This window comes from Prunus mume, linkage group LG4 (assembly GCF_029339155.1).
Source record: "Prunus mume cultivar Tortuosa linkage group LG4, ASM2933915v1, whole genome shotgun sequence".
Classification (NCBI taxonomy): Eukaryota; Viridiplantae; Streptophyta; class Magnoliopsida; order Rosales; family Rosaceae; genus Prunus; species Prunus mume.
In genome coordinates, this window is record NC_142701.1 from 11099005 (window position 1) to 11123849 (window position 24845).

At 35.8% G+C, this 24845-nt stretch overlaps 5 protein-coding genes across 9 annotated transcripts; all 5 read left to right on the top strand.

The window, feature by feature from the left end:
- Positions 1 to 345: 345 nt before the first annotated feature.
- LOC103327940 (proline-rich receptor-like protein kinase PERK15) lies at positions 346 to 5148 on the top strand. Its single transcript, XM_008230315.3, has 8 exons — positions 346 to 842; positions 1165 to 1650; positions 1796 to 1882; positions 1988 to 2058; positions 2624 to 2700; positions 2856 to 3003; positions 3366 to 3527; positions 4462 to 5148. The coding sequence occupies exons 1-8, from the start codon at positions 461 to 463 to the stop codon at positions 4774 to 4776; spliced, it is 1728 nt and encodes a 575-aa protein (XP_008228537.2). The 5' UTR covers positions 346 to 460; the 3' UTR covers positions 4777 to 5148.
- Positions 5149 to 6562: 1414 nt separating this feature from the next.
- On the top strand, positions 6563 to 10498 carry LOC103327941 (ras-related protein Rab7). The gene is made up of 7 exons (XM_008230316.2): positions 6563 to 6764; positions 7040 to 7066; positions 7162 to 7261; positions 8048 to 8194; positions 8279 to 8359; positions 8462 to 8607; positions 10124 to 10498. The coding sequence occupies exons 1-7, from the start codon at positions 6712 to 6714 to the stop codon at positions 10191 to 10193; spliced, it is 624 nt and encodes a 207-aa protein (XP_008228538.1). The 5' UTR covers positions 6563 to 6711; the 3' UTR covers positions 10194 to 10498.
- Positions 10499 to 14416: 3918 nt separating this feature from the next.
- Positions 14417 to 15810, top strand: LOC103327942 (uncharacterized). Of its 2 annotated transcripts, XM_008230317.3 has the most exons (3): positions 14417 to 15037; positions 15129 to 15166; positions 15413 to 15810. In XM_008230317.3, the coding sequence occupies exons 1-2, from the start codon at positions 14542 to 14544 to the stop codon at positions 15131 to 15133; spliced, it is 501 nt and encodes a 166-aa protein (XP_008228539.1). In that variant the 5' UTR covers positions 14417 to 14541; the 3' UTR covers positions 15134 to 15166; positions 15413 to 15810. The 2 variants fall into 2 exon arrangements, with proteins under 2 accessions (XP_008228539.1, XP_016648858.2); XM_016793372.2 differs by having other exon boundaries at positions 14417 to 15166.
- A 133-nt stretch (positions 15811 to 15943) lies between these two features.
- LOC148917897 (putative F-box protein At3g25750) lies at positions 15944 to 17341 on the top strand. The gene has a single exon (XM_089050941.1). The coding sequence runs from the start codon at positions 15949 to 15951 to the stop codon at positions 17149 to 17151; it is 1203 nt and encodes a 400-aa protein (XP_088907067.1). The 5' UTR covers positions 15944 to 15948; the 3' UTR covers positions 17152 to 17341.
- A 1628-nt stretch (positions 17342 to 18969) lies between these two features.
- On the top strand, positions 18970 to 24444 carry LOC103327944 (paired amphipathic helix protein Sin3-like 3). Of its 4 annotated transcripts, none has more exons than XM_089050092.1 (14): positions 18970 to 19117; positions 19307 to 19361; positions 19458 to 19533; positions 20005 to 20163; positions 20291 to 20638; positions 20730 to 20897; positions 21011 to 21353; positions 21683 to 21819; positions 21911 to 21983; positions 22301 to 22581; positions 22674 to 22828; positions 23225 to 23352; positions 23466 to 23690; positions 23957 to 24444. In XM_089050092.1, exons 5-14 carry the CDS (start codon positions 20594 to 20596, stop codon positions 24019 to 24021), a joined length of 1620 nt encoding a protein of 539 aa, XP_088906218.1. In that variant the 5' UTR covers positions 18970 to 19117; positions 19307 to 19361; positions 19458 to 19533; positions 20005 to 20163; positions 20291 to 20593; the 3' UTR covers positions 24022 to 24444. The 4 variants fall into 4 exon arrangements, with proteins under 4 accessions (XP_088906218.1, XP_088906221.1, XP_088906219.1 ...); XM_089050095.1 differs by having other exon boundaries at positions 22304 to 22581; XM_089050093.1 differs by lacking the exon at positions 19307 to 19361 and having other exon boundaries at positions 18971 to 19117.
- The last annotated feature ends 401 nt before the right edge of the window (positions 24445 to 24845 follow it).

A 24845-nucleotide genomic window follows, 5' to 3' on the forward strand; every position in this document is an offset into this window, starting at 1 on the left:
TCTTTCCTTTTGGGTTCAAATTAATTTCCAATTCCCCTATCACCGAAAACAATTAAATTAAGCAGGCAGGGAAACATAATAAAATTAGAGTGAATTTTGATACGTAAATGGCTCAATCCGTTCCAAGTTTCAAGGAAAACAATCTACGTCTATTTCTTAATTTTTGGTAAGAAAAGTTATCAAAAAGGAAAAAAGAAAAAGAAAATCAAATCTGACCAAAAAAAGAAAAAGAAAATCAAACAGTTAGGAAAAGTTGACGTACCAAAGACGAAGTATAAACTGTCTCTTTCGATTTGGGGCCCACCGCGTTAGTCTTCCCTTCATTCTCCACCAACTACCACGGTACTACCACCCATGTGACTGTTCATTTCACTTTCAGAGACCTTCTCTTCGCAAACGCAAAAAAAAAAACGGCGAATTGCTTCTTCAATCCCTCGGCTAACTTCGAACCTCGCCGGAAATGTCGGCGCCGTCTCCGGCGACCAACTCTACGTCACCTCTTCCTCCGGTGACTAACGCCACGTCACCTCCCCCTCCGGCGACCAAGGCCACGTCACCACCTCCTCCGGCGACCAACGCCCCAGCGCCTACTACTCCTTCTCCTCCGGCCAACGCCACAACACCTCCCCCTCCCCCTCCCACAGCGCCCACCGAGTCTCCGCCGCCGCCGCCGTCGCCGGGGAGTGGGACCTTGCCGACGAAAACGAATGTTGCGATTATAGTCGGGGTTGGGATTGGAGGGTTCAGTATGCTAGTTTTCGTGTCGATTTTCTTCTTTTTCTACAGAAGACGGAAGAGGCGGCAGCAAGGGAGGCCATATGAGTATCCACATGAACCTAAAAGTGAGCTTCCTTTTTTTGTTGTTCGAAAATTGAAATCTGAAAACTCGAATTTTCTTTTGGTTGGAAACTTTTGTTTATGTGAAGTTTGAAGTTTTGGTTTATTGAATTTTGATATTAATTATATAGTGAATGTGGGTGCACTGCTTAAGTTTGCACATTGGAATTGAGTGAGTTGAATTTGCAATTTTTGAATTTGGTTATGGATTTCTTGAATTATTTCCTCTGAGTTCATTCATTGGGTTTCATGGCATGGAAATGTCTATAGACATCTGGTCTTTGCCCCTAATTAATTTGTGCAATTTATGTCCTTTGATTTCTCCAGATGATCAATTTAGTGGCCAACCTCAGCATTTGCAACAAAATTATACTCCTCCACTGGCAGACAAAGTAGAAATATATTCAAAGCCTACTGATTTTCCAGCACCATCTTCAAGCAGTAGCAGCTTGAGCTCTGAGAAACCACCCTCAGGACAATCTCCTGGCATTGCCCTTGGATCATCGCAAATCACATTTACATATGAAGAGTTACTGATGGCAACAAATGGTTTCTCCAATGCCAATCTCCTTGGTCAAGGAGGATTTGGTTATGTCCATAAAGGAGTCCTTCCAAATGGGAAAGTGGTTGCAATTAAGCAGCTGAAAGCTGGGAGTGGACAAGGGGAGCGTGAATTCCAGGCAGAGATCGAGGTCATTAGTCGCGTCCATCACAGATATCTTGTTTCACTGGTTGGATACTGCATTAGCGGGGCCCAAAGGATGCTTATTTATGAGTTCGTTCCAAACAATACCTTGGAATTTCATCTGCATGGTATGTCTTTTCATTGGTTATAGTTTGCTGCCTTTCTAAAATCACCAAAATGGAATGAAAGAAAAAGAACGGTTATGCTAGGATCTGGTTTTTATTCTGCATTTCATAGCAATGATTGGAATCTTATCAAAGAAAATCATTGCAGGAAAGGGGAGGCCAACTATGAATTGGCCAACAAGATTGAAAATTGCCCTAGGCTCTGCAAAAGGATTGGCATATCTCCATGAGGACTGTAAGCCTTCTTTGCACGCTAGTTTTTTGTGTTGCTAACCATAAGCAAAATTGTTGGTCATTGTTATCTGCCTTGGAAGTCACCCACTGTTGAACTATATCTCAGGTCAGCCCAAGATCATACACCGTGACATCAAGGCATCTAATATTCTTCTTGACCATAACTTTGAGGCAAAGGTAGATAGTAATAGCTTCCCCATTTTGATACGATTCTTTTTAAACTTTCAAATGCATCAAAGTTACAATGTTCTTCCTGGATAGTTGAGCCTAATTAAGGTAGCATTGTAATAGCTTCATGGTTCATTACCTAATCTCTTAATTAACCACTAATTCCAAACCGGTACCGGTAAAATTCGAAGACATGATGAATGATATGATAATAAATAACTACTGTAGATTTGTTTGTTTTGGTCGTATCTACTTTCTTTTCTTAAAATGGAGGAAAAAAAAAGAGACAAGGAGATTCGCATTCATGTATGAGGGATAGTATTGTAAGTTCCTCACCAAAATTTTGATCCTTTTCCTGCCTTTTCAATTCTCCATGGCAAACTAAAGGAATGCATTGTAGTTGAATTGACTGGCTATCTGGATAACTTTAACTTAAAACATTCGAATCAGCACTGCTTAGCATTTGAACATGCAAATCCATCTTTAAGTCGGAATTCTTGAATGGTTTTTTAATTTGTTTTGAAATGCTCCTAAAATTAACTCGTATTGTGTATTGTATGTGATTTTTGTTCAGGTTGCAGATTTTGGACTTGCCAAGGTTTCTTTAGATACAGATACTCATGTCTCCACTAGGGTCATGGGAACTTTTGGGTAAGATCAATTGTCTGTATTAATTTACTCATAGCTTTACTGGTTCCATGAAGTCTATTTGTGGAGTGAAAATAAAACCATCTATTTTTGGGATATCATGGTTGATTTGCTAATATAGTTCCATTTTTGCTTGTTTGTAAATTTACCAAATGCAGTTACTTAGCTCCTGAATATGCATCTAGTGGAAAGCTCACTGAGAAGTCAGATGTCTTCTCATTTGGGGTTGTTCTATTGGAGTTGATAACTGGACGCCAACCAATTGATAAAACTCAATCTTTCACTGATGATAGCATGGTTGAGTGGGTGTGTAGACAATATCATCACTACTAATTTCTAGCATTTTATCAATTTGTTGTACTTGTAGTAGAGCTGTTCAATTGTGGCACCTGAACTTTACCATCATGTTTTTGTGGAGAACGAACTATAAAGCACACACCTTTGTTTAGATGCAGAGCGTAATCTCTCTCTCTCTCTCTCTCTCTCTCACACACACACACACACACACACAAAAACACAGTTCTGTGGGATATTTCTTTGGTTTAGGGAAGTGGACAAGTCTTCTGTGTGACTAACAGTTTTTGTTTTCACCTATTGTAATGAAATCTTATTCATTGCAAGGCTTGAATGGCATGGGAAAGATGATGGACAATGTTATTGAATTTCAGGCAAGGCCTTTGCTTGCACAAGCATTGGAAACAGGCAACTTTGATGCTATTGTTGATGTAAGGTTGCAGAATGACTACAACACTGGTGAAATGGCTTGCATGCTTGCTTGCGCTGCTGCTTGCGTACGTCATTCTGGCCGACGTCGGCCACGAATGAGCCAGGTAATCTTTACAAAGTTCTGAAATTAGTTTGAGCTGCCAAAATAAGTCTAATAGTCTTGTCTTTAGCAACCGAATTGTTATAATTCAGTTGTCTTTATATGTGTATGGACTTAGAAACCCCTACAGAAGTGCTTTAAGTGGATCCTTATTTTCTTGTTTAGCAAGAGTCCAACAATGGTTAACTTTATTGCAAAGTGTTTTCCATTTTCCAATTCGATCTGATCCATTCATTCGTAGAGCTATTTACTTACTACTGTAGTCATGAGGTAATTTTTAAGTACGGCTGAAGAGCAGGTCCATGCTCCCAGAGAGATGTGGGATTGTTGTGGATAACTTTGTGGAGAACAAAATTTGTTACCTTATTTAACGACAAAACTTGAGCAATACATGATTACACATATACAACCCTAAATAACATGTTGATTATCTAAAGTACCCCTGAAATATAAAATTTGTACCATAGTCAACACCTATCTTAGTTCTGTTCAACACTCACAGCTTTTAAGAGAAGAGTTCAAGGGACTAGAAGTGACAGTGGTGGTCTAATCGACAGCAGCTGTCACTTGTTGATCTCCAGTGGGAGGTTTGAATCCGAAGTCCCTCGTGTTAGAGGATTGGTTTGGTTTCATTGAGTAAAAGAGTGCATAACCTGCCAACAGACCCAATCTAATCTGTTTCATGTTTGGTGAATCCAAACAGACAGTTCAAAGTTCGAACCCACCTAGTTGTGTAAGATTGTGTGGGGTCGTTCTTAGTCAGATTTTCCGTTTCATTTATCTCTCCTATTACCTTGTATTTGTTCAGATTGTCAGTATGCCTACGAAATCCATTGATTCCATTTTGACTGTCCAATGCTGATTTGTGTTTTTACTCTGATATATATAAAAATTGTTCTGTATGTGGCATTTCGTTCTTAATCTTTGATTAAAAGCAGGTAGTTCGAGCTTTGGAAGGAAATCTTTCTCCAGATGAGTTAAATGAGGGAGTTATACCTGGTCACAGTACAATATACAGTTCCTACGGAAGCTCAGACTACAACACTAGTGAATACAAGGAAGACTTGCAGAAATTCAGAAAACTAGCATTAGAAAGCCAAGAGCAAGAGCAAGGAACTAGTGGGATTAGTGGGCCTAGCAGTGAGTTTGATCAGCACCAATCTGCCTCTAGTGGTGAAGGCCAACAAACCTCCCAAGAGATTGAACTTGGGAAAACGAAGAAAAACACCCGTAATTTGAGTGAAAGCTCTTGACAACTGATCCCCCAAAACCTTGGAAAAACCAATTTCTCCTGTTCTACATCCGATATCCTTCCAAACTTTCCAGAATCACACACTATACTGTGTCACGTTTTCATGAAAAAACACTTCTGATGGTACATTTGGTAGATCGAATGTACATTTTTCAGCTAGATTAATGATTTTTGTGGGAGTCGCATGCTCAGTCGTTTGAAGAATTCGAGTGTTTCTATACCTCCCAAGAGTTTGATTGAAATGTCCATATGAAGAAATCTTTTTATATATATTGAAGTTAGGAACAATTAGGAGGAATAATTATGTATGTATTATGGTGGATTTTTCATTGTTAACGTTAACGGTTGGTTAGTGTTCAAATTTTGTTGAATCTGTACATGTGTTATTTGTTTTTATTTTTTATTTTTTATGTGTATATCAAATAAACTCCAAGTCCGATTTTCATCCCTTTTATTGGAGACCAGGATGCCGTCCAATCAGTGTCTTCTTGTTGTCACCAACTCTCATCCATTATACAAGGTACAGATTGTTAAAATAGGATGAATTGCCAAAGGAAAAAGTAATTTATGCTTGTCAATAAATAAGAAAAATATTAAGTGGAAGTATTTTATTTTGTTTTTCTTTTGGGTGAATTGGTTCTATAACAAGGTTTTATAATCAAATCTTTATAAAAATAAAAGTAAAAGTTCAACATACTGCAAAAGTGGGTTACGCTAGTGGGACGGGATAGTGAGTCTGCTCATGTAGACTCAAATTTCGAGTCCTCCTTCCTTATTTTAAACGAAATTAGAATTATCTACTTCATAAAAATTGAATTGATTTGGCGAATTCTCCTATCCGTTTATTCTCTCCGCCATATATTTTACTTTTCCTATTCTCTTTGTACCATATAATAAGTAAGGGTTAATGACTAAAATGGTCCTCCAATTATTGCCCAGTATCATTTTGGTTCACTAACTAAAATTTTCATTTGAACCGTCCTTCAACTTTTTATTTGGTATCAAAACGGTCCTACCATTAAAGTCCGTCAATTTTATTGTTAAATTGAGGAGTAAAAATGTCTCTATGAATTAAAATAGTAATTTATAATTAAAAATTAAAGGAAACTATTATAAAACTTAGAAAATTTTAAAAAATTGAATCTCACTAGCCACATGGCTTTTTTTTTCTTCGTGAGATTGACCTAACAATTAATACAAAAAAATTATCTATGTTAAATTAATTAAAAAAATTAAAATCAAATAAATATAAAAATAAAATCCACCAACATGGCTTTTTTTTGCTGACATGGACTTAAAAAGTAATAATTTTTTTCCTCTATTGTTTAAATTAATTAAAAAAATTAAATCAGATAGATACAAAAAAATTAAAAAATTATATATGGACAGTTTTACCCCTTAATTTAACAATAAAATTGACAGATTTTAATGATAAGACCATCTTGATACGAAATAAAAAGTTGAGGATTGTTCAAATGAATATTTTAATTAATGAACCAAAATAATACTGAAACAATAGTTGAGGAACCATTTCAATCATCAGCTCTAATAAGTGAAGATGTGGACGAAAGATGTGGAAGTCTTATTAATTCCAAATCAAGAAAACGAAGTTTCCAGAATTGATTCGAGTGACAAAAATGGGATATTCTCTTTTTTCAGAAAGTCCAGACTTCATGTGTAAAATCAACCAAAAAGTGTGGGTACTTTTGGTATAGTAGAAAGTCAGAAACAGTGCAATTTTGTCCAGGCTGTCACTATTCGGTTAGCTCTGCTCCCATCCCAACAACACCAATACCCGCTCTAGAATATCCTCTCTCTCCTCTCTCTCTCTCTCTCTCAAACTTTCAAACACCAAATTCGAAGTTCGAAAAATTTCCCTTTTGTTTTTCTGGTCGCGCAAGCAAACCCTGATTTGAATTCTCCACGCCTTTGATCCATGGCTTCTCGTAGGCGCATGCTTCTGAAGGTCATTATCCTCGGCGACAGCGGGTAAGCTTCATCAGTTTCTTAATAATTGTTTGTTTTTTGCAAATCGAAGAATTAAAATTCTGAATCTCGTTGCTTGCTTATACAAATTAAAATTCACAATTTTGGTCAACTAGTTATATGTATTCTGATTTATTGGATAAAACAAGTTGTTTTATTTCTTTTGGTTAATAGTTCAATTTTGCTTGTAATTAATGCCAGGATTTAGACATTTATTTGTTGATGTTAAAAATGTGTTTCTATGCTAATCTATGTTTTGTTTACTTTTTATTTGGCAGGGTGGGGAAGACATCGCTGATGAATCAGTACCGTCCAAAATCTAGATCATGCATTTATTTTTCTTCAAATTCTGGATTTGTTTTTTGTCGGTTTGGTAATTCATTATGTTTTCGAATTTTAGGTATGTGAATCGTAAGTTTAGTAATCAGTACAAGGCCACAATTGGAGCCGATTTTCTGACCAAGGAAGTTCAGTTTGAAGATAGGTTGTTCACGTTGCAGGTGAGAGATCTCTGAGCGTTCATGTGTTTTTATTATTTGACGAATGTTATTGAATAAAAGCCAAAATCCATGTTGTGCAATGAATATTTAAACAATTATAATTGGTACCCCGAACTCTGTGGTCTGATTGGTTTGGTGTTGTTAACTTATTGTCACTTAGATTGTGACTTTTTAAATATTCTGCTTTCTTATTGAAAACCCCATTTGTTACTTTTGTAATTCTCGTTCAAAAAGTAGTTGCTTTCATTTGGTGTGGTTCATTTAATGTACCGATGGGAGGAGAAATCCCAAGTTGAAAATTTAACTTAATTTGTGCTCTCTCAAGATCAAGAATGTTTTCTTTAGTGGACAGCTTATGATATTTGTATGGACAGTTGATCATTGTGGGGTTTCGTGGTCACGAGAAAAGTTTCCACTATTTCTCTCTATGTCATTGATGCTGAGAGGGAAAGAATGACTTAAGTTCAGTGATGGCTGTTAAGGTATTAGATAAAAAGAAATTAATTATAATAGAAAAAGAAAGAATGGGAGATGAAATCTATGCTTTAGCAGTTGAAAAACTATTTGTTTCCATAAACAACATATACTGGAAAGAAACTGATTTGCTTCATGTTTGGGATATTATCTACCTACTTCTGTAGTATTGACACCCCTATCTAGAACATGCAGCATGTAGTGCAAAATGACATGAAGCAAGTATTGATGTGAATGTCATGAAATAATTTGTAAGAGAACATTTGGGATTCATGAACGTGTAAATTAGAAGGTTTACATCTTTTATTACAGATTTGGGATACTGCTGGGCAAGAGAGGTTTCAAAGTCTTGGTGTGGCTTTCTATCGTGGTGCAGATTGCTGTGTTCTTGTGTATGATGTGAATGTCATGAAATCATTTGAAAATCTTAACAACTGGAGGGAAGAATTTCTGATTCAGGTAATTACCATTAGATTGGCGTCTTAGATAATCACACATATTGAAACATTGACTGAAGTTACATTTTCTGGATTTGATGTTTAGGCCAGTCCATCAGACCCTGAAAACTTCCCATTTGTCGTGTTGGGGAACAAGATTGATGTTGATGGTGGAAATAGTCGAGTGGTATGTCATCTAGAATATGGAGGTTCTATGTTGTTGTAGGATGTATGTGCAGCTGTTCTTTTCTTATAGTGCATGCATGTGGTTTTACTCTTTTGGCTGTAGGTTTCTGAAAAGAAAGCAAAGGCCTGGTGTGCTTCCAAGGGAAACATACCATACTTTGAGACCTCTGCAAAAGAGGGCTTTAATGTGGATGATGCCTTCCAGTGTATAGCCAAAAATGCACTGAAGAATGAACCTGAAGAAGAGATGTAAGTATTCTCTAGTCTCCCCTTTCGCCATGGATTTCTTCTTTTCAGTATTGAATTTAGTCCCTCGTTCATTATTTAGTAAATAACTTATATAGCGCGGCCATAATTTGAGATAATTATCTGAATAGGTGAAGACAATTCTATAGTTGATCAATTTAAAGTATTTGGAAAAAAAATTATGTTATCAGTCAATTTATTTTTTGTCAAATGATGATGGTAGCTACAGAATAAGGATAGCAATTATCTTGTTTACTCTTATCCCATGAGTTGATATGGAGAAGTACCTCTTGGTTATAGTTGCTTTTGATAATGAGTAATTATAGTCAAGTGGTATTCCCTCGCCTTTTTATTAAGGGGTTCTTGCATTCAACCCATGGAGGGATGAAATTTGTGTGGAGGGAGGCTACCTTTTTGTTTAACGTACTTTGGCCAATTAATTAATGACGAGAGATCATTTTGTTTTGATGACTTAATAACAAGCATGAATAATGGAGCTCAAACAGTCAACACAAACAAAAGCTTGGGAAGCATGTTGGAATGCTATGGTTTTGGATTGAATTATAATCCAATCCTTCTGTACTTGACCAACAAATTCTTTGGTCCATGGTGGCATGGTCAATAGTTCTGATCTTAGCATTCGTATTGGGAAGCTGATTACCATCACAAAAGTCAACAGGGATAAACAAAGTTTAGGTAGAAGTGCTTATCTTGAAGTAAGGGAGAGAAAGAAGAACAGGAAACTGTTCTGACAGCTGGGGCCCATGATTTCTATTGTTTTTGGACCACAGTCCTCTCCAATTTAACTTGAAATGGGGTGGAACGGTCTTTAATATTAGCTGCCAGATCAAGATTGATGGTACTGCACATATCATGAAAGTGATGCTACTTTCTTGAAAAATTACTGCAGAATAGTTTGGTTTTGATTGCATAGCTATTATAAATGAACCAGCGAACTGTCCAACCAGAGAGAAGCTTGTGTGGGACCGTTATATGATGTCATTGTACTGATTTAGTGGGTCTAACCACTCAAAGGAAGTCATTTGTTAGAAAGAAGTGAAGTTCTTCATTTGAATGGCTTCCTTTGAATGGTTAGGCTCACCACATCAGCATGATGACGTGGTATGACGGTCCTACACAAGTTTTGCTTGTCCAATAGAATGTGGGCTGTGCAGTCAGAAACGAAAAGTTGCTTATGATTTCATTTCATGTTGGAAAATACGGTAGAACATCAAAGCTGCAAATTAGAAAAATATGGTTGAATGTAGTCCTTATGATTTCAGTTCCAGTCCTCTCTCAAACCAGGTTTTAGGTTTAACCTAAAATTGATACAGTGTAAAACAAAGCAATTGCCACAAACAGAAACAAATGACTCCTTTATATTTAATGAACTTGTTATAAGCTGCCCTTCTCCCATTTTTCTTTTCCTTATCATGTGAATGTTAAATCAGTAGGAATACCCAATTTTTGATGCGGTTACTAATTAAACACTTTTGGCTTTTGTGTGTGGATGATGAAGATACCTTCCTGACACAATTGATGTTGCTGGTGGAGGGAGGCAGCAAAGATCTACTGGCTGTGAATGTTGAAAGAGTTGTTGAATGGGGCTTATTATGTGGATGGCAGAAAGCAATTATCGTCGACGATATTTGGTGATTAAGACTCAGTAATTTTAAAAGTTGATAATGTAGGCAAGTTTACAAATTTTTTATTTGTATTATAAGTGGATGGGAAGAGTCATTTGTTTACTTTGTATTGTTTCTGTTTATATTTGATGGTTGTATTTCCCCTTCCATTTGTTTCTTCTGGGAAGATAATGGTTATTTTCATTTACTGTAGCTCCTTCAAACTCAACATAAACTTATTTACACGTAGAACTGGGTCATTTTTGTGAGGTGCATGCTTAAAATCTCGGGAGTTGGCTGTGCTGATACTTGGTAGATATCAGTTTCCAGAAAAACCCACTAAACACTGATCAGTAATTTCTTTAATCATGTAGCTTTGAACCTATGAAGGCCCATGAAATACTAGGTAGTTTTGGATTGAATTTAGACCCATAGGGTGTTTTAAGTGAAGATTATTTACATAACTACATACAATAATCTTTGAGGAATGCTAGCAACCTTCTCTTTAATCTTCTTTTTTGGACCTTCTCATTTTTCTTCATGACATGTGTTATTTTCTTTACATTAAAAACAATGTAATTAATGCATCAAATAAGATAACATTTGTTTCCAAATATGCCCTTATTTTTTGTATTAATTTTAATGTTTCCTTAAATTTATTATCCAAATTTGTTACAACTTTCTTATCACTTTGTCAAAAAAATTAAATAAGAAAAAACATTAGTTTTTTTTTCTTTTTTGAAAGACTCCAACAAATAAGACTTACCTAATTAATGGTTTTTAAAAAAAAATTCAATAATCAAACTTATCGAATTAATGGTTTGAAGATGCAATCAATGAACTTCCTTTTAAAACAGACTTCCTTAGAAGGACATCTTTTGTCTATATAAAAAAAGGATTTAAGGTCATTATTGTATTTTTTTTAACCCAAAAAAAAAAAAAGTTTTTCCTCTAAAAAAAATAGACATTTTCTTTTTAAAAAACATAATTTTTTACATTTGGTAAGAGAGTTGTAAAAAAAAAAATTGGATAAATTGAAGGACAATACATTTAATAAGGGTAAAGTTGGAAAACAAAAGGTGGTTTGTTTGATGTATTAGTGTCATTATTTTAAGTGTATGAGAAGTGACACATGTCATGAGGAAAAGAGAGAAGGTCCAAAAGAAAAAGTTGGAAAGAAGGTTACAAAGAGAAGGTTTGAGAGAAGGTTACTAGCATTCCCCATCATTCAATGAAACAATTGCTAACAGTTAGTTCTTTCTCATGTGGAAATTTTTACATTTCTCACTTATTCATGCACACTGCCTTTCCTTAACTGGTCTATCAATTTTCTATTATGTCTAAACTTATTGATGTGTATGAGTTCCTATCATGTATTGGGGGAACAAACAAAAAGGAAGACAGATTAGTCAATGAAATAATGTGTGAAATTTCTATTCTTTCTTTATGTAATTTTCATATTAAATGACGAAGAAAATTCTAGAGAAAGATAGATTAGTCAATGAAATAATGTATGGAATTTCTGCTCTTTTTTTATTCAATTTTCATATTAAATGACGAAGAAAATTCTAGAAGAAGACAGATTAGTCAATGAAATAATGTATGAAATTTTCGCTCTTTCTTTTTGTAATTTTCATATTAAATGACTTGGAAAATTCTAGAGGAAGATAGATTAGTCAATGAAATAATATATGAAATTTCCGCTCTTTCTTTATATAATTTTCATATTAAATGATGAAGAAAATTCTAAAGGTAGACTTATCAGAAAAGGATATACATGTGCTCATAAATGAAAAAGTAAAATACATGCCCTCCTTCTTTGTTCTGAGGAGTGGGACAAAAGTGAGTGTTTATAAGACTTTGAGGAAGGCTTTTACCAATCAATCATTGAAGACTAGAGGAAGACTTTTACCAATCAATCAATGAAGACTAGAGGAAGACTTAAATACCAATGAACGGCTCCTTTTTTGGTTGGGGGAACGTGTGTGGGGTGTTAAAACTCATTGGAGAAAGACTAGAGGGCTATACCACATCATGTGGTAGATAATGTGTTATTTTGCAACTAACTTTAATAGCTAGTGGACTATACTAGCCACCTACAGCTTAAAGCCTGATCATACAGATAATGCTTGCATCCTCTATTTTACCGTGATTGCTAGCGCAAAGAAAGCCGATGCTTTCATTGCCTCTTCTACCTCCACGTGACATTACTCTGTCGGGCTTTCTCCCATTGTCGAGAATTCCTCATTACTGCCTTCGGTAGGAGTATGGGATGTGTCTCAGTTAGTGTGGTTGATCTTCCTAATTGCCTTAGTTAGCTTTGCCTTACCAACTACCTAATCAGACACAAGGCCCCTCCTCGGAGAGAAAGTTATTAGCATAACTATATAAGACTTTTAACAGTTGTCACATATGATTATGTGTGTTAAACCCCTTTCAACCTTAACCCTAGAATTACACAGAGTAACAAGTATTATTCATTGAATTATCGAAACAATACAATATTCTCAACAACTCATTCTTGATACAATAATTTACTAGTAGAACTATATAAGACTTTTAACCGTTGTCACATATGATTATGTGTGTTAAACCCCTTTCAACCTTAACCCTAGAATTACACAGGGTAACAAGTATTATTTATTGAATTATCGAAATAGTACAATATCCTCAACAACTCATTCTTGATATAATAATTGCATAATATAGCTATAAGCTCTCATTAATCAATTCGGTTAGAAACTAATTTCTTAACTAATCAATTAACAAATTGACTATGTCAACTCATCACTAATCCAGCTCAGTAATGATGAAGGTTCCTAACAATGTCATCAGCCAATGTGACGTAATGTTATTGATTAAAATATATCAATCTCTACCACCTCATGTAAATCCCACAATCCTCCCATTCAAGGAGGGGAAGAAAGTAGGGGGAATGCTAGCAACCTTCTCTCTAACCTTCTTTTTTGGACATTCTCTATTTTCCTCATGACATGTGTCACTTTCCTTACATTAAAAACAATGTAATTAATGCATCAAATAAGATAACATTTGTTTCCAAATTTACCCTTATTTTTTGTATTGATTTTAATGTTTCCTTAAACTTATTATCCAAATTTGTTACAACTTTCTTATCACCTTGTTAAAAAATTAAATAAGAAAAAACATTTGTTTTTCTTATCTTTTTTGAAAGGCTCCAATAAATAAGACTTACCTAATTAATGGTTAGGAAAAAAAAAATCAATACTCAAACTTGATATATCTTTTTTGGATTTTTTAAAGGTCATTGTGTTTTTTTTATAACCAAAAAAAAAAAATTTCCTCTTAAAAAAACAGACATTTTCTTTTGAAAAAACATAATTTTTTTTTACATATGGTAAGAGAGTTGTAAAAAAAATTGGATAAATTGAAGGACAATATATTTAATAAGAGTAAACTTGGGAAACGAAAGGTGTTTGTTTGATGTATTATTGTTATTATTTTAAGTGTATGAGAAGTGACAAATGTTATGAGGAAAATGAAGAAGGTCCAAAAGTGAAGATTTGAGAGAATGATACTAGCATTCCCCATAATCTTTTGTCACCATTTAGTAGTAAAAGTAAATTACATGAAATCAAAATGGCTTGTTTTGTTGTGTTGTAACTTGTAAGAGCATGTCTGAAATAACCCGTATGGTGACATTGGCTAAAAATTTTTTCCCTTATAAAAAATACCTAACCATTTTATTTCCTTTCCACACCAAATCTTCATACAATTCTTCTTTATCCAATATTTTTAGTCTCCACTCACATTATTCACTTTCCACACCAAATCTTCATTCAATTCTTCTACATCCAATATTTTTTTATCCAAAAATTTAATTACAAAAGATTATCAAAATTAATGGTTTAAAGTATAAAAAATAGGAAATGAAGTACAATGAATAGTATACTTGAACCCTTCCAAATAAGACTTGTAAAACATAATATATTCAATTTTTGTCAAATTTATTAAGTCTAATACCGACCTGTGCTTGGATTTTTTTTAAAATTATTTTATTTCTTTTCTTTTTCTTCCATGCATTTTTTTCCCCGAAAAAAAAAAAAAACTGAGCAAGTAGCTATTAACACGTAGCTACACTAATATTCCTTCAGAGCGTGACACGTGTACCGCTGATCGCAGATATCTACGCGAAAAAGGGCAAAAGCGCATCATTCTTCAAGCAACCAAACAGACAGTATTTTTTACATCGATCGCTGCACTTCCTCTTCTTCTTCTTCTTCTTCGATCAGTCAGGGTTTTTGAGCACGAAGGTTCCCCTCAAATCTTAACAATGGAGGCCAGCAAGGAACAAGGAGCTGGCTTACTGCACCACATACTCCCTCCGCGTCTCGAAGACGCAGGCCTCGAAGACTGCGCGCTCCCAGCGGACTCCATCAAAGAAGCCTTCCTTAAAGCCGCCACGGCCGTTAAGTCACGATCCACCTCGATCTTCACCGCCGACGAAGACGAAGAAGCCTTTGAGGATTGCATCAGTGACCCATGGCCTGACCTAAAGGTTCCCGCTGACGAGGTGGTCGGAGCTGGGCCTGAGACTCGGTCGCCTGGACCGTGCGGCGGCGATAAGGTTGGGTCGGTGGAGGTCGGTGGAGATGAAGTGGTGGTGAGCGGTGAGGAGGCGAAAGGGGATAAGGTGATTGTGGGAGGTGAAGATCTGAGAGAGGGTGGTGATAGGGCTTGTGTGGATGGGTTGGCTGGGTTGGAAATTGGAGGGAAGGGGAACAGCAAGGTGAGGAATGGTGATGGTGAAGGACCAATTTTGGTTGGAGGTTATGTTTGAAACCCTAATTACTAGTTTTGTTTGGATTTTTTTTTTGGGGATTGTGTTAACTTCATGTTGTTTGTGGTTGTATTGTACAGTGTAATGAACTTTTACAAATTGACAATGTGAAGATGAGGTAAAATACACAAGCTTTGTTGCAAGTGGTTTTAAGAAGGTTTGCATTTTATGCATCCATCACCATAACATGCTGCTTGCCTCCACATGAATTGATGCATTCCCAACTATAATAAGAAAATCTTTAGTGTTAATGAACAACTATTTTCTAATTTCATAACAAAAATATGATAATTTCTGTAGGAAAAAAAAAAAAAAAACACTTGCATTATAATTTTTTTGATTAATTTAATTGAATGTGATATAGCGGAGGTGGATGGTGGCCGGCCGGCGGTGTGGTTGACGGCTGCCAGCGGCGGTAGTAGATATGCGAATGGAGATGGGAGTGATTGATTTTGATGAGTTTGTGAAACATATGAAGAACAGCTTTTGCATCCAATTTTTTTTCATGTTTATGTTTGAAACATGCTGAAGCTACTCATTAAAAATTCACAACCGCAGTCCATAACCTTAGCTCTGAATTACAATTTACAACCAGCCCTGTGTCTATCTTTGGCAACGAAACACAAGTCCTACTAGGAATACGAGTAGGTTTTGGTTACACATTCTTACTATTTTCTTGTTGCTGTGGGGAAAATAGTTTCCCTATTATTAAAGGATTTGTTTTCAATTCTCCATATAATTAAAGAGTTCACTTCTCATCATCAATTACTATGAAAGCATTCTTCTCTGCATAACATAACATCACATTCCATCCATACTTCGTTCTTATTATGTTCTCTGGTTTTGCCTTTTCCTTGTGTTTCCAAATCAAAGTTTGATAAGAATAATTCATTATCAATCATGTCCAGTTTTAAGTCTAATAAGAAGCCCTGTCGTAGGACCCCGGTTGATAGCTTCAGCTGTGGGGGATGGACAAGCCTTCCAGTGCTTGTTTTTTTGATTCTGGATAAGTTATTAGAACCCATTGACCATGTTCGTTTTGCTGCTGTTTGCAAGCATTGTCGTTCTATGTCCGAACTCTATAATCATGCAACGCAACGGTGGCGCAATAAACAACTTCCCCCCATGCTCTTGATCCCAAAGCAGGACGACAACTACCGAAGGGTAGTGTACAGCATTTCTGAAGGAAGAATCTACAACAATATTCGACTGCAAGTGCCTTTTAGCAGGAGGTGTTGTGGCTCTAGCCATGGTTGGTTTGCCACAGTAGATGTTGAGCAAAGACTTCCCGTGGTAGTACTCAGGAACCCTTTCACAAAAGCAAAGCCCATCTTTCTCCCTCCCTTGAGAACCATTATCTCACACGATGACCCCCCTTACCATGAGCATTATGTTCGTAAGGTTATCTTGTCTGCCGATCCCACTATGAATCCGGAAAATTATGTGGTTGTAGCACTTTACGGTCGCTTTTTCATGTTGGCTTTCATCAAGGCAGGCCAAAACAATTGGACTTACCCCATCCCAAATGGTTTATTTGATGATGTTATATTCTATAAAAGCAAAGTGTACGCACTTGAAACCTATGGAGAGATTGAGTCATTGGATGTTTTTAGCAGTGACTCGCCACGGCTAAAGCTATGCACACCTTATAAACCATTCCCATCTTGTAAATTTTTGCATGCATATCTTGTGGAATCAACTAAGGGAGACTTGTTGCATATCCTAAGATTTTATGCGTCAAGTGATGGTCGTTTCAGGTATGATGCTAGGCGGCAGACTACACACTTCATCGTTTACAAGTGGGTGTATGGAGATGGAGGATCTATTGGGCACAAGGTTGAGGTGAAAAGCATTGGAGATGAGGCTTTGTTCGTGGGTGGCAATCACTCAATCTCTGTTTTAGCTTCAAAGTTTCCTGAATGCCAGCCAAATTCCATATATTACACCGATGATTACTTTTCAAATTGGCCAACATTACACAGTGATGAACCATTTGATATGGGCATCTTCAACTTGGAGGATGGAACCATCACACAACATTACTCTCCACACTCCATTTCTCAAAGGGCAATTTGGGTTGTGCCACCGTTTAATGGACTATGATGTATTTTGTTTGCTACTAATTCATCTTACAATTAATGGCCCGCTTTGATCTAGGTTTTGGCGGAATGCCAAGGCAAATCTTATGTTATTTGCCTTTATTTATATAATTTGCACAATGGTAAATGATTATGAAGTGAAGTAACTCTACTTAAATTTTGAAGTTTTTATCCATAAAGTACTTCCGATGCTACTGAGTGGGTTTTTTTTTTATTTTATTTTATTTTATTTTTGTGTGTAGGTAATTTGTGTAATTTCTTTTTCCTTTTAAAAAAGTATTTATTAGTATTTATAGGAATTTTGGTTACACATTCTTATTAGTTCCTTGTAGCTTTGGGAAAATGGTTTCCGTATTCTTATAGGATTTTTTTTAGGTATTGTTAACTGATGCTCCTTATTATTAAGGAGAGAGGAAGGAGAAAAAGGAGTAGAAAATTGATCCTCCATCTTATTAACTAAAAAAAGATGGTTACTGTGCTTCTACATTTGTATTAACCTTTTTTTGGTAGTTTATGTCATTGCGGCTGATGGTCTTGGTGCCTAAATTAGAAAACAATTATCACTTACTCTAAAAAAAAAAAATCCACGCAATTATCCATGACAAGTAAAATGTTGTAATTGTTTGCAGCAGATTGGCTATATAGAGCTCGTCTGATTCAATATAATGCATTATCTGAAAATCCATTTTCTCCACAAACATTTGCAATTGGTTTTCTTAATCATTTTCTGTAACATATTTAAGTTTCATATGAATCTTTATCTTCTGTATTTTGTTAAGTATATGCGAACCCAGAAGAAAAGTTACTCATTTGACTTGTAATGAGATTAAATATTTTCCCTAGTGCTTCAACACGAATTTCATTATCAATTAGTTCACGCTCAATTGAGATTTGTCGAGTCCAAGCCAGCTCACCAAACATGACCTTAACTCAGGGCTCTATCAATGATGATAGATCTTCCCATTGCTTTCCCACTTGGTCACTCTCTGACCGTTAGATCTTCGGTCAGGTAAACTTGCCACGCTATAAAAACAGCGCTCTTGTGTTGTTAGTTTAACTTCCTGTTTGAAACAAATGCATGATTTTGTAAAAGAAGCCAAAATGAACAAATTTGCCCTGATTTATTTTTGAATTTCCTAAGAAATCATTTACACTTGCATGTCTTTGATTTGAAAGTTGAGAGGTTTTTCTGTCCTTTTAAAAAAAGCTTTGGCTTTTTCCAAAAGTGAAATTTTTTTTATGGCTAAAACCTAAATTTACTTTGAAAAACAAATGCATGTATGAATGATTCTCATGACGGGTCTCTACAGACGATGGTAGTGAATTGTTGTTACCGGAGATGAGTAGAGGTATAACATGAGTGATGTAGGATATGGATGAATTGTAAGATTTAGATAAATTAGCGAAAACAAAAACAATGAAAAACAAAAAATAGAACAATAAAAATGCCTTGGCTTCACACCGAGAATTCAAAGTCATTAATAAGTTCTTGTTTTAAATTCAATTCAGTGTCATAAATCAATGTATTAAAGCCGTCACAATTCCTTTGAGACGAGTCATTCGAGTAAACCAAAAACAAAAAGTAGAGGTTGATAAAACATTCAAATTACCAAAAAATGTTATTGGTTAACAAAAAAATTAAGAACTGAAATTATTAATTAAATAAAAATAATATGATAAATTCATAATTTTTCATACTAAAAATATTTTAAAATTAAAAACAAAATCATTATCCAATTTATGAAACACAATTTATCCATTTTTAATTCTAAAATAAAATAAAAAAATTCAAAAAACCAATTGCATTTCATCGATTGGTGTTTAGCGAAGTCAAAAGTAAGTCCTAATCAAAACCCAGAAAAAGTCTCTTTCTGTCTCTCTCTCCTCGTCCGTCTGCCACTTCGCCCTTTGTCCCTGTATCACTTCGTCTCTCTCTCTCTCTCTCTCTCTCCTCGTAGCTGCTTATTCAGGTACCCACTCCAATTATTATTATTTTTATTTTCAACTAATAGAATGCAACTTTCAAGAATGCGTTCAAGAATTCAAAGAAAAATTCAAGCCCTAAGAGAATCACAATAATTTTTTCAGAAAATTTTCTCTAAGCATTTCGTTATCATCAAGTAAATGTTAATTACTCTCTAATATTCTCTTGTGGTTAGGATTTTGGCTGCGGAAAGGTTATCTGTTCCGACCTTGGGGTTTGAATTCTTGTTTGTATGTTACTTTGCTCACCTTTTGTGTTACAATTGTTATTTGGTTTTAGATATGCTCTTGTTGTTTATATTTGAATGAGCGAGTTCGTTTTTGTAGGATTACCTTGGGCTTTGCATCGCAGTTTTTGTAGAGAAGACGTTTTAATGACCATGGATTCCTCGCGAGGAGAGCCGTAAGTTCTTCATCTCCTCGTCTTTTATTCTAATTTTTGTGAAATATTAATTTTTTTTGTTTGCTTTAATTTTGTTTAGGGAAATGTTTGTGGTTGATTATCCATGTCTATTCTGGTTGATGATGAGATTAAGCTGATTATTTTTTGATTTGATGTGTCCCTGCTTGTTGATTTACTGTGTGTGCATGCAATGTTTATTTTTATATTTTAAAATCAAAGGATAATTTTTCAGTAAAAATCTCTGAAATTAACAGTGTCGATTGACTTGCTGAGAAAGAGGAGAAACCAAAAATAGGAATTATTATCCTCATCACGTGTGCATGCTTTTCTTATCTCTCCTTTTTATGGAATAAATTTTAAGATGATGTTTAATTTTATGTGAAAAATATGTTTTTGGGTCTATTGATCTACTGGAACAGTTTGGAAATGATGCACGTTAACTAATTTGTAAGTTTCTTTCTGTGAATGAAGTTCGGGGCAACCCCAGATGATGGGCGGAGCAGCTGCCCAGAAACTAACAACAAATGATGCCTTAGCGGCATATCAAAAGGCTGTGAAGTATATATTTGAAGACAAGAAGGAAAAATATGAAGAATTTCTTGAAGTCATGAAAGACTTCAAGGCCCAAAGGTTCGATTATGGCATATGCTTTACTTGACTTTGTAAACTTATTTTACTTGATGAAGGGTGGGGTGGACATTTGCTTATATGAGCTTGTGTTGTTCACTTGAGTTTGTGTGTGTTGTGTTAATTGTAGAATTGACACTGTGGATGTGATAGAGAGGGTGAAGGATTTATTTCAAGGGCATCAAAAGCTATTATTAGGTTTCAATACCTTCTTGCCAAAGGGATATGAAATCACCCTCCCACTTGAGGACGAGCAACGGCCTCCTCAAAAGAAGCCTGTAGAATTTGAAGAAGCTATCAGTTTTGTTAACAAGAAAGTTTTCTCAGGTCACAGGTTAATCTATAAAGTTTTCTAACCTAAAGAATACCCTACCTGCAGACACGATTTGAAGGAGATGACCATGTTTATAAATCTTTTTTAGACATTCTGAATATGCACAGAATGGAAAACAAGTCCATTGCAGAGGTTTACCAGGAGGTGTGTTGGTGCATCTTTCACATACCTTATCCCTTCATTTGGTGCTGTTCATTCATCTCATGTTTAAGAAATTTACTTTGACCTTTTGCAGGTTGCAGCACTTTTCCAAGATAACTCAGACTTACTTGTGGAGTTTACTCATTTCTTACGTGATACTTCAGGAGCAGCCTCCATTCACTATGCTCCATCTCATAAAAACTCAATGCTCAGTGATAGGAGCTCTGCTATGCCTCCTATGCGGCAAATGCATGTTGACAAGGTTTATTTCATTCTCCGTCTCTCATCCTTGCGTAAAATTTTTATGTTTTATTTTTCATTTTAATATCTCGTTGTTGTTAAAGCTAACATCTGGTACATGTGCTTTGTTTCCAGAAAGAAAGGACTATGGGTTCTTATACCGACTACGATGATGACTGTTCTGATCCTGACCGTGATAGAGCTCTGATGAAAGCTGACAAAGAGCAAAGGAGGCGTGGTGAGAAGGAGAAGGAGAGGAAAGAAGACGGAGAAAGAAGAGATCGTGAACGGGATGATAGGGATTTTGACCATGATGGCAGTAGGGACTTCAACATGCAACCTTTTCACCACAAATGGCAAGATTCTCATATGACTGAAGACTCAGCTAATGAACAAGTGCATCCAGGTGCTCAAGGCGATGAAAACTTTGCAGAACATTTCATTTCATCCTCTTATGAGGATAGAAATTCTGCCAAAAGTGAGGATTATGATGTTTTTGACCTAAGTTATGTAATAATCAAAACTTATTGTAATCAACTACTTAGTACAGCAAAGCTATCCATCTAGTAAGAAATTTGCTTTATTCCTATGCGTGTATGTGTGTGTGAGAAAGGGGGAGGGGGTGGGTGTGGGAGGAAGTAAGTACTGTCACACCTTGGATAGCCAAAGTCTATTGCACGGGCATAAGTTTAGCGTCAGTATCAAGTATAGTCTTGTTTCTACATTTTTTTTCTTGGTTGAGCACTTTATCTGCCTGTTTGTTCTTGTTCCTGCAGTAGCTTCTTTTACTCTTGCATCTCATGGCAGGTATGTACAGCCAGAAGCTTGCTTACTGTGATAAGGTGAAGGAGAAGTTACGAAATCCTGATGATTACGTTGAATTTTTGAAGTACGTCCATTGTTTTAGCAAGGAAATTATTACACGATCCGAATTGCAGTCTTTGGTAAGACATGTGCATGTAATATAGATATATACTGTTATCATCTCCTTACTCATTTAAGGACATTAGTCAGAATACAATCTCTAATTTGTAGGTGAGTGATTTACTTGGAAGGTATCCGGATCTTATGGATGCGTTCGACGAATTTTTGGCATGTGAAAAAAAAGGTAATGGTCTAATCTAATTGTTCATTTTACCTGCTCTATATACTGTGATTAACACTATATCTAATTGAGTCCTGTGGCAGATGAGTTCCTTGCTGGTCTCATGAGTAAACGTGCGTAACATAATTTGTTCCCTTTTTGTTTCAATAAGCTAGATCCTCCTCTTAGTTTATCATAAGAGTTCAGGCACTGTCACATGCTTCAACAGAACCCTCTGTTTTTGGTTGTTTCTTAATTTAATTTGAGGGTGACATGCATTTTTAGTTTTGTACTTTGTCTATAAAACTGCAAATCAATTCTTAATTCTTGATTCATCACAGAAGCCTTAAGGAGTGAAGGAAATTTATCCAGATCAGTGAAGGTAGAGGATATGGATAGGGATCATGATTGTGAAAGGGATGATGGGGTTAACAATAGAGAGCGTGGAACTTGGAAAGGGGATACGTTTGAGAAAAATGGTGCCTCTGGCAATAAAGAAGTTGGAGGCCAGAAGATTTCTATATTTTCCAGCAAGGATAAATACTTGGCAAAACCTATTAATGAGCTTGACCTCTCTAACTGTGAGCGCTGCACTCCAACCCATCTCCTCCTCCCAAAGAATGTATGTGATGCTTTCTCAGATAATTCATCTATGTTTACTTTTAAGTAATTTTGGTGCTTTTACAGAAATTTGTATTTATATGTGTCATGCAGTATCCAATACCTTCTGCTAGCCAAAAAACGGAGCTTGTGTCTGAAGTATTGAATGATCCTTTGGCATCTGTCACTTCTGGAAGTGAGGATTACTCTTCTAAACATGTGCGCAAAAACCAGTATGAAGAGAGCCTGTTTCGGTGCAAGGATGACAGGTTGGTCTGAGATTTTCAGTATCTATGTTGGTTTTCCCTTTATTCATTTATTTGTTTCGAAGAGGCATCAACTGAATGTGGCTGTTCTCTGTTTCTTCTTTGCTGCCCGATTGTCTTCATTGTCATTGGCAATTAAATTTGATGCGGTCATTCTTGCACTTAAATTGGCATGCTTATTTATAAATGCTGAAACCTATGTTTTGTTTCTGACATTTGTTTTCTGGTAGGTAAATAACAAATTTTTTTTTATTTTTTATGTAGAGAAACTTGCGCATGTTGTTTGCATCTACATTTTGCCCTTTACTGCACCCGCTCATCTTGATTTAAACCCGATTAGGTTGCCTGCTCTCTCTATGACTTTTGTAACTGGTTAATTTATCTTATTGTTTGTCTTAGGTTTGACCTGGATATGTTGTTGGATTCCATGAACGTAACGACCAAGTGTGTGGAAGAACTATTAGAAAAGATCAATAACGGTATGATTAAGATGGACAGTCCAATCCGTATTGACGAACACTTGACAGGTTATATTCTTTTTAATGACTGAATTGAGGAATGCCTGTTTATGTAATCTGAGTTCAGTTGTTGATTTTCTTTATATATTGACTGGACATTTCTCTTCTCTCTTCTTTTCTAGCTGTGAATCTGAGGTGCATTGAGCAACTCTGTGGTGACCATGGGCGTGATGTGATGGATTTGTTGAGAAAAAATGGTCCACTAGCTTTGTCTGATATATTAACCTGTTTGAAGCAAAAGCAAGAAGAGTGGGCAAGGTGTCGTTCTGATTCTAATGAAGTTGGGGCTGATATATGTGACAAGAACTATCCCGAGTCACAGGACACAAAGAGCTTAAGCAGAAAAGGTAATCTAAAAACTTCATGTCACAGTTTCCACTGTTATTATGTTTGCTACTTAAAAATCAATGAGATAATATTCTATACTGTTAATCTTCCTTTTTTGGGCAGGCCATGCTATATTTTTTATTAATTAAAGCAGGCTTTCTCTTCCATTTCCTTTTAAACTATTAAGAATGTTCCTTCATGTTTTTTGCAATCGCTCATTTTACTTGTGCGTTATTGCTTGTTTCCACTTTCCTCTCATCTCATGGATGGGAACAAACTTTTGTAGCCTTGCTGACGGAGACTAAAGAGTTCAGTGAGAAGAAGCGGACTGAAAATGGTCAGGAGCAATGATAACTTTGCTTGGGACCTCAGATCAAAGACTCAGGCAGATTGTTTGATGCATACTGTACAGGAAATTGAACTCCATGGCTTTGGCAGAAGCGAAGCTGAGCTGATGCTTATATTAGGGATGTTGGAAAACCCCACTTGGGAGCAATAAACATCAAAGAGGTTTAATAGGTGGCATTGTTTATCCTTATGAGCCTACTTTAGTTCTCATCCTAGTTTGATCGTTCAGCTAGTGTTTGTGTACACACTTGGATTTTCTCAGATGCCGTGTGTCCATTTCTTTTGCAGATTCAGACTATTACTCTACCTCGTATATGCTGGTGTATCTTTTATTTCACCAACCCTAGGAAACTTGTGACTACGATGACATAGATTTTCTATTTCCAATGTTTTAATATTGACTTTTTAGTTAGATTTTTAAAAGAATTTTCAGGTGTTTTACCCCCGAACTATGACCCTAATCGAACTCCCCGAACTAAAAAGCCAGCCAATTTGGCACCTCAATTTATGAAAACAGCCAATTTAGCCATTCCCGTTAAATATTTTTAGTTTCGTCCCCTTTTCTATTTAAAAAGTCACGTGCCCTTTACAGGACTTGTTATTTGATTGATTATTATTAAAAATTAAAATATATAGAAAAAAAAAAATTGAAGAAAGTGAAAAACGGAAATGGTTCGGTAAAGCACAGATCCTAGGAAGCCATTTCCCTTATCTCTACAATATCACTTGTATCAAAATAATGCAAAAACGTCCCTCCCTCGCATTATCATCATGGGCAGGCAACATGGTTCTGTGGATGCATGTCACGTTTTCTCTACATAACTTTT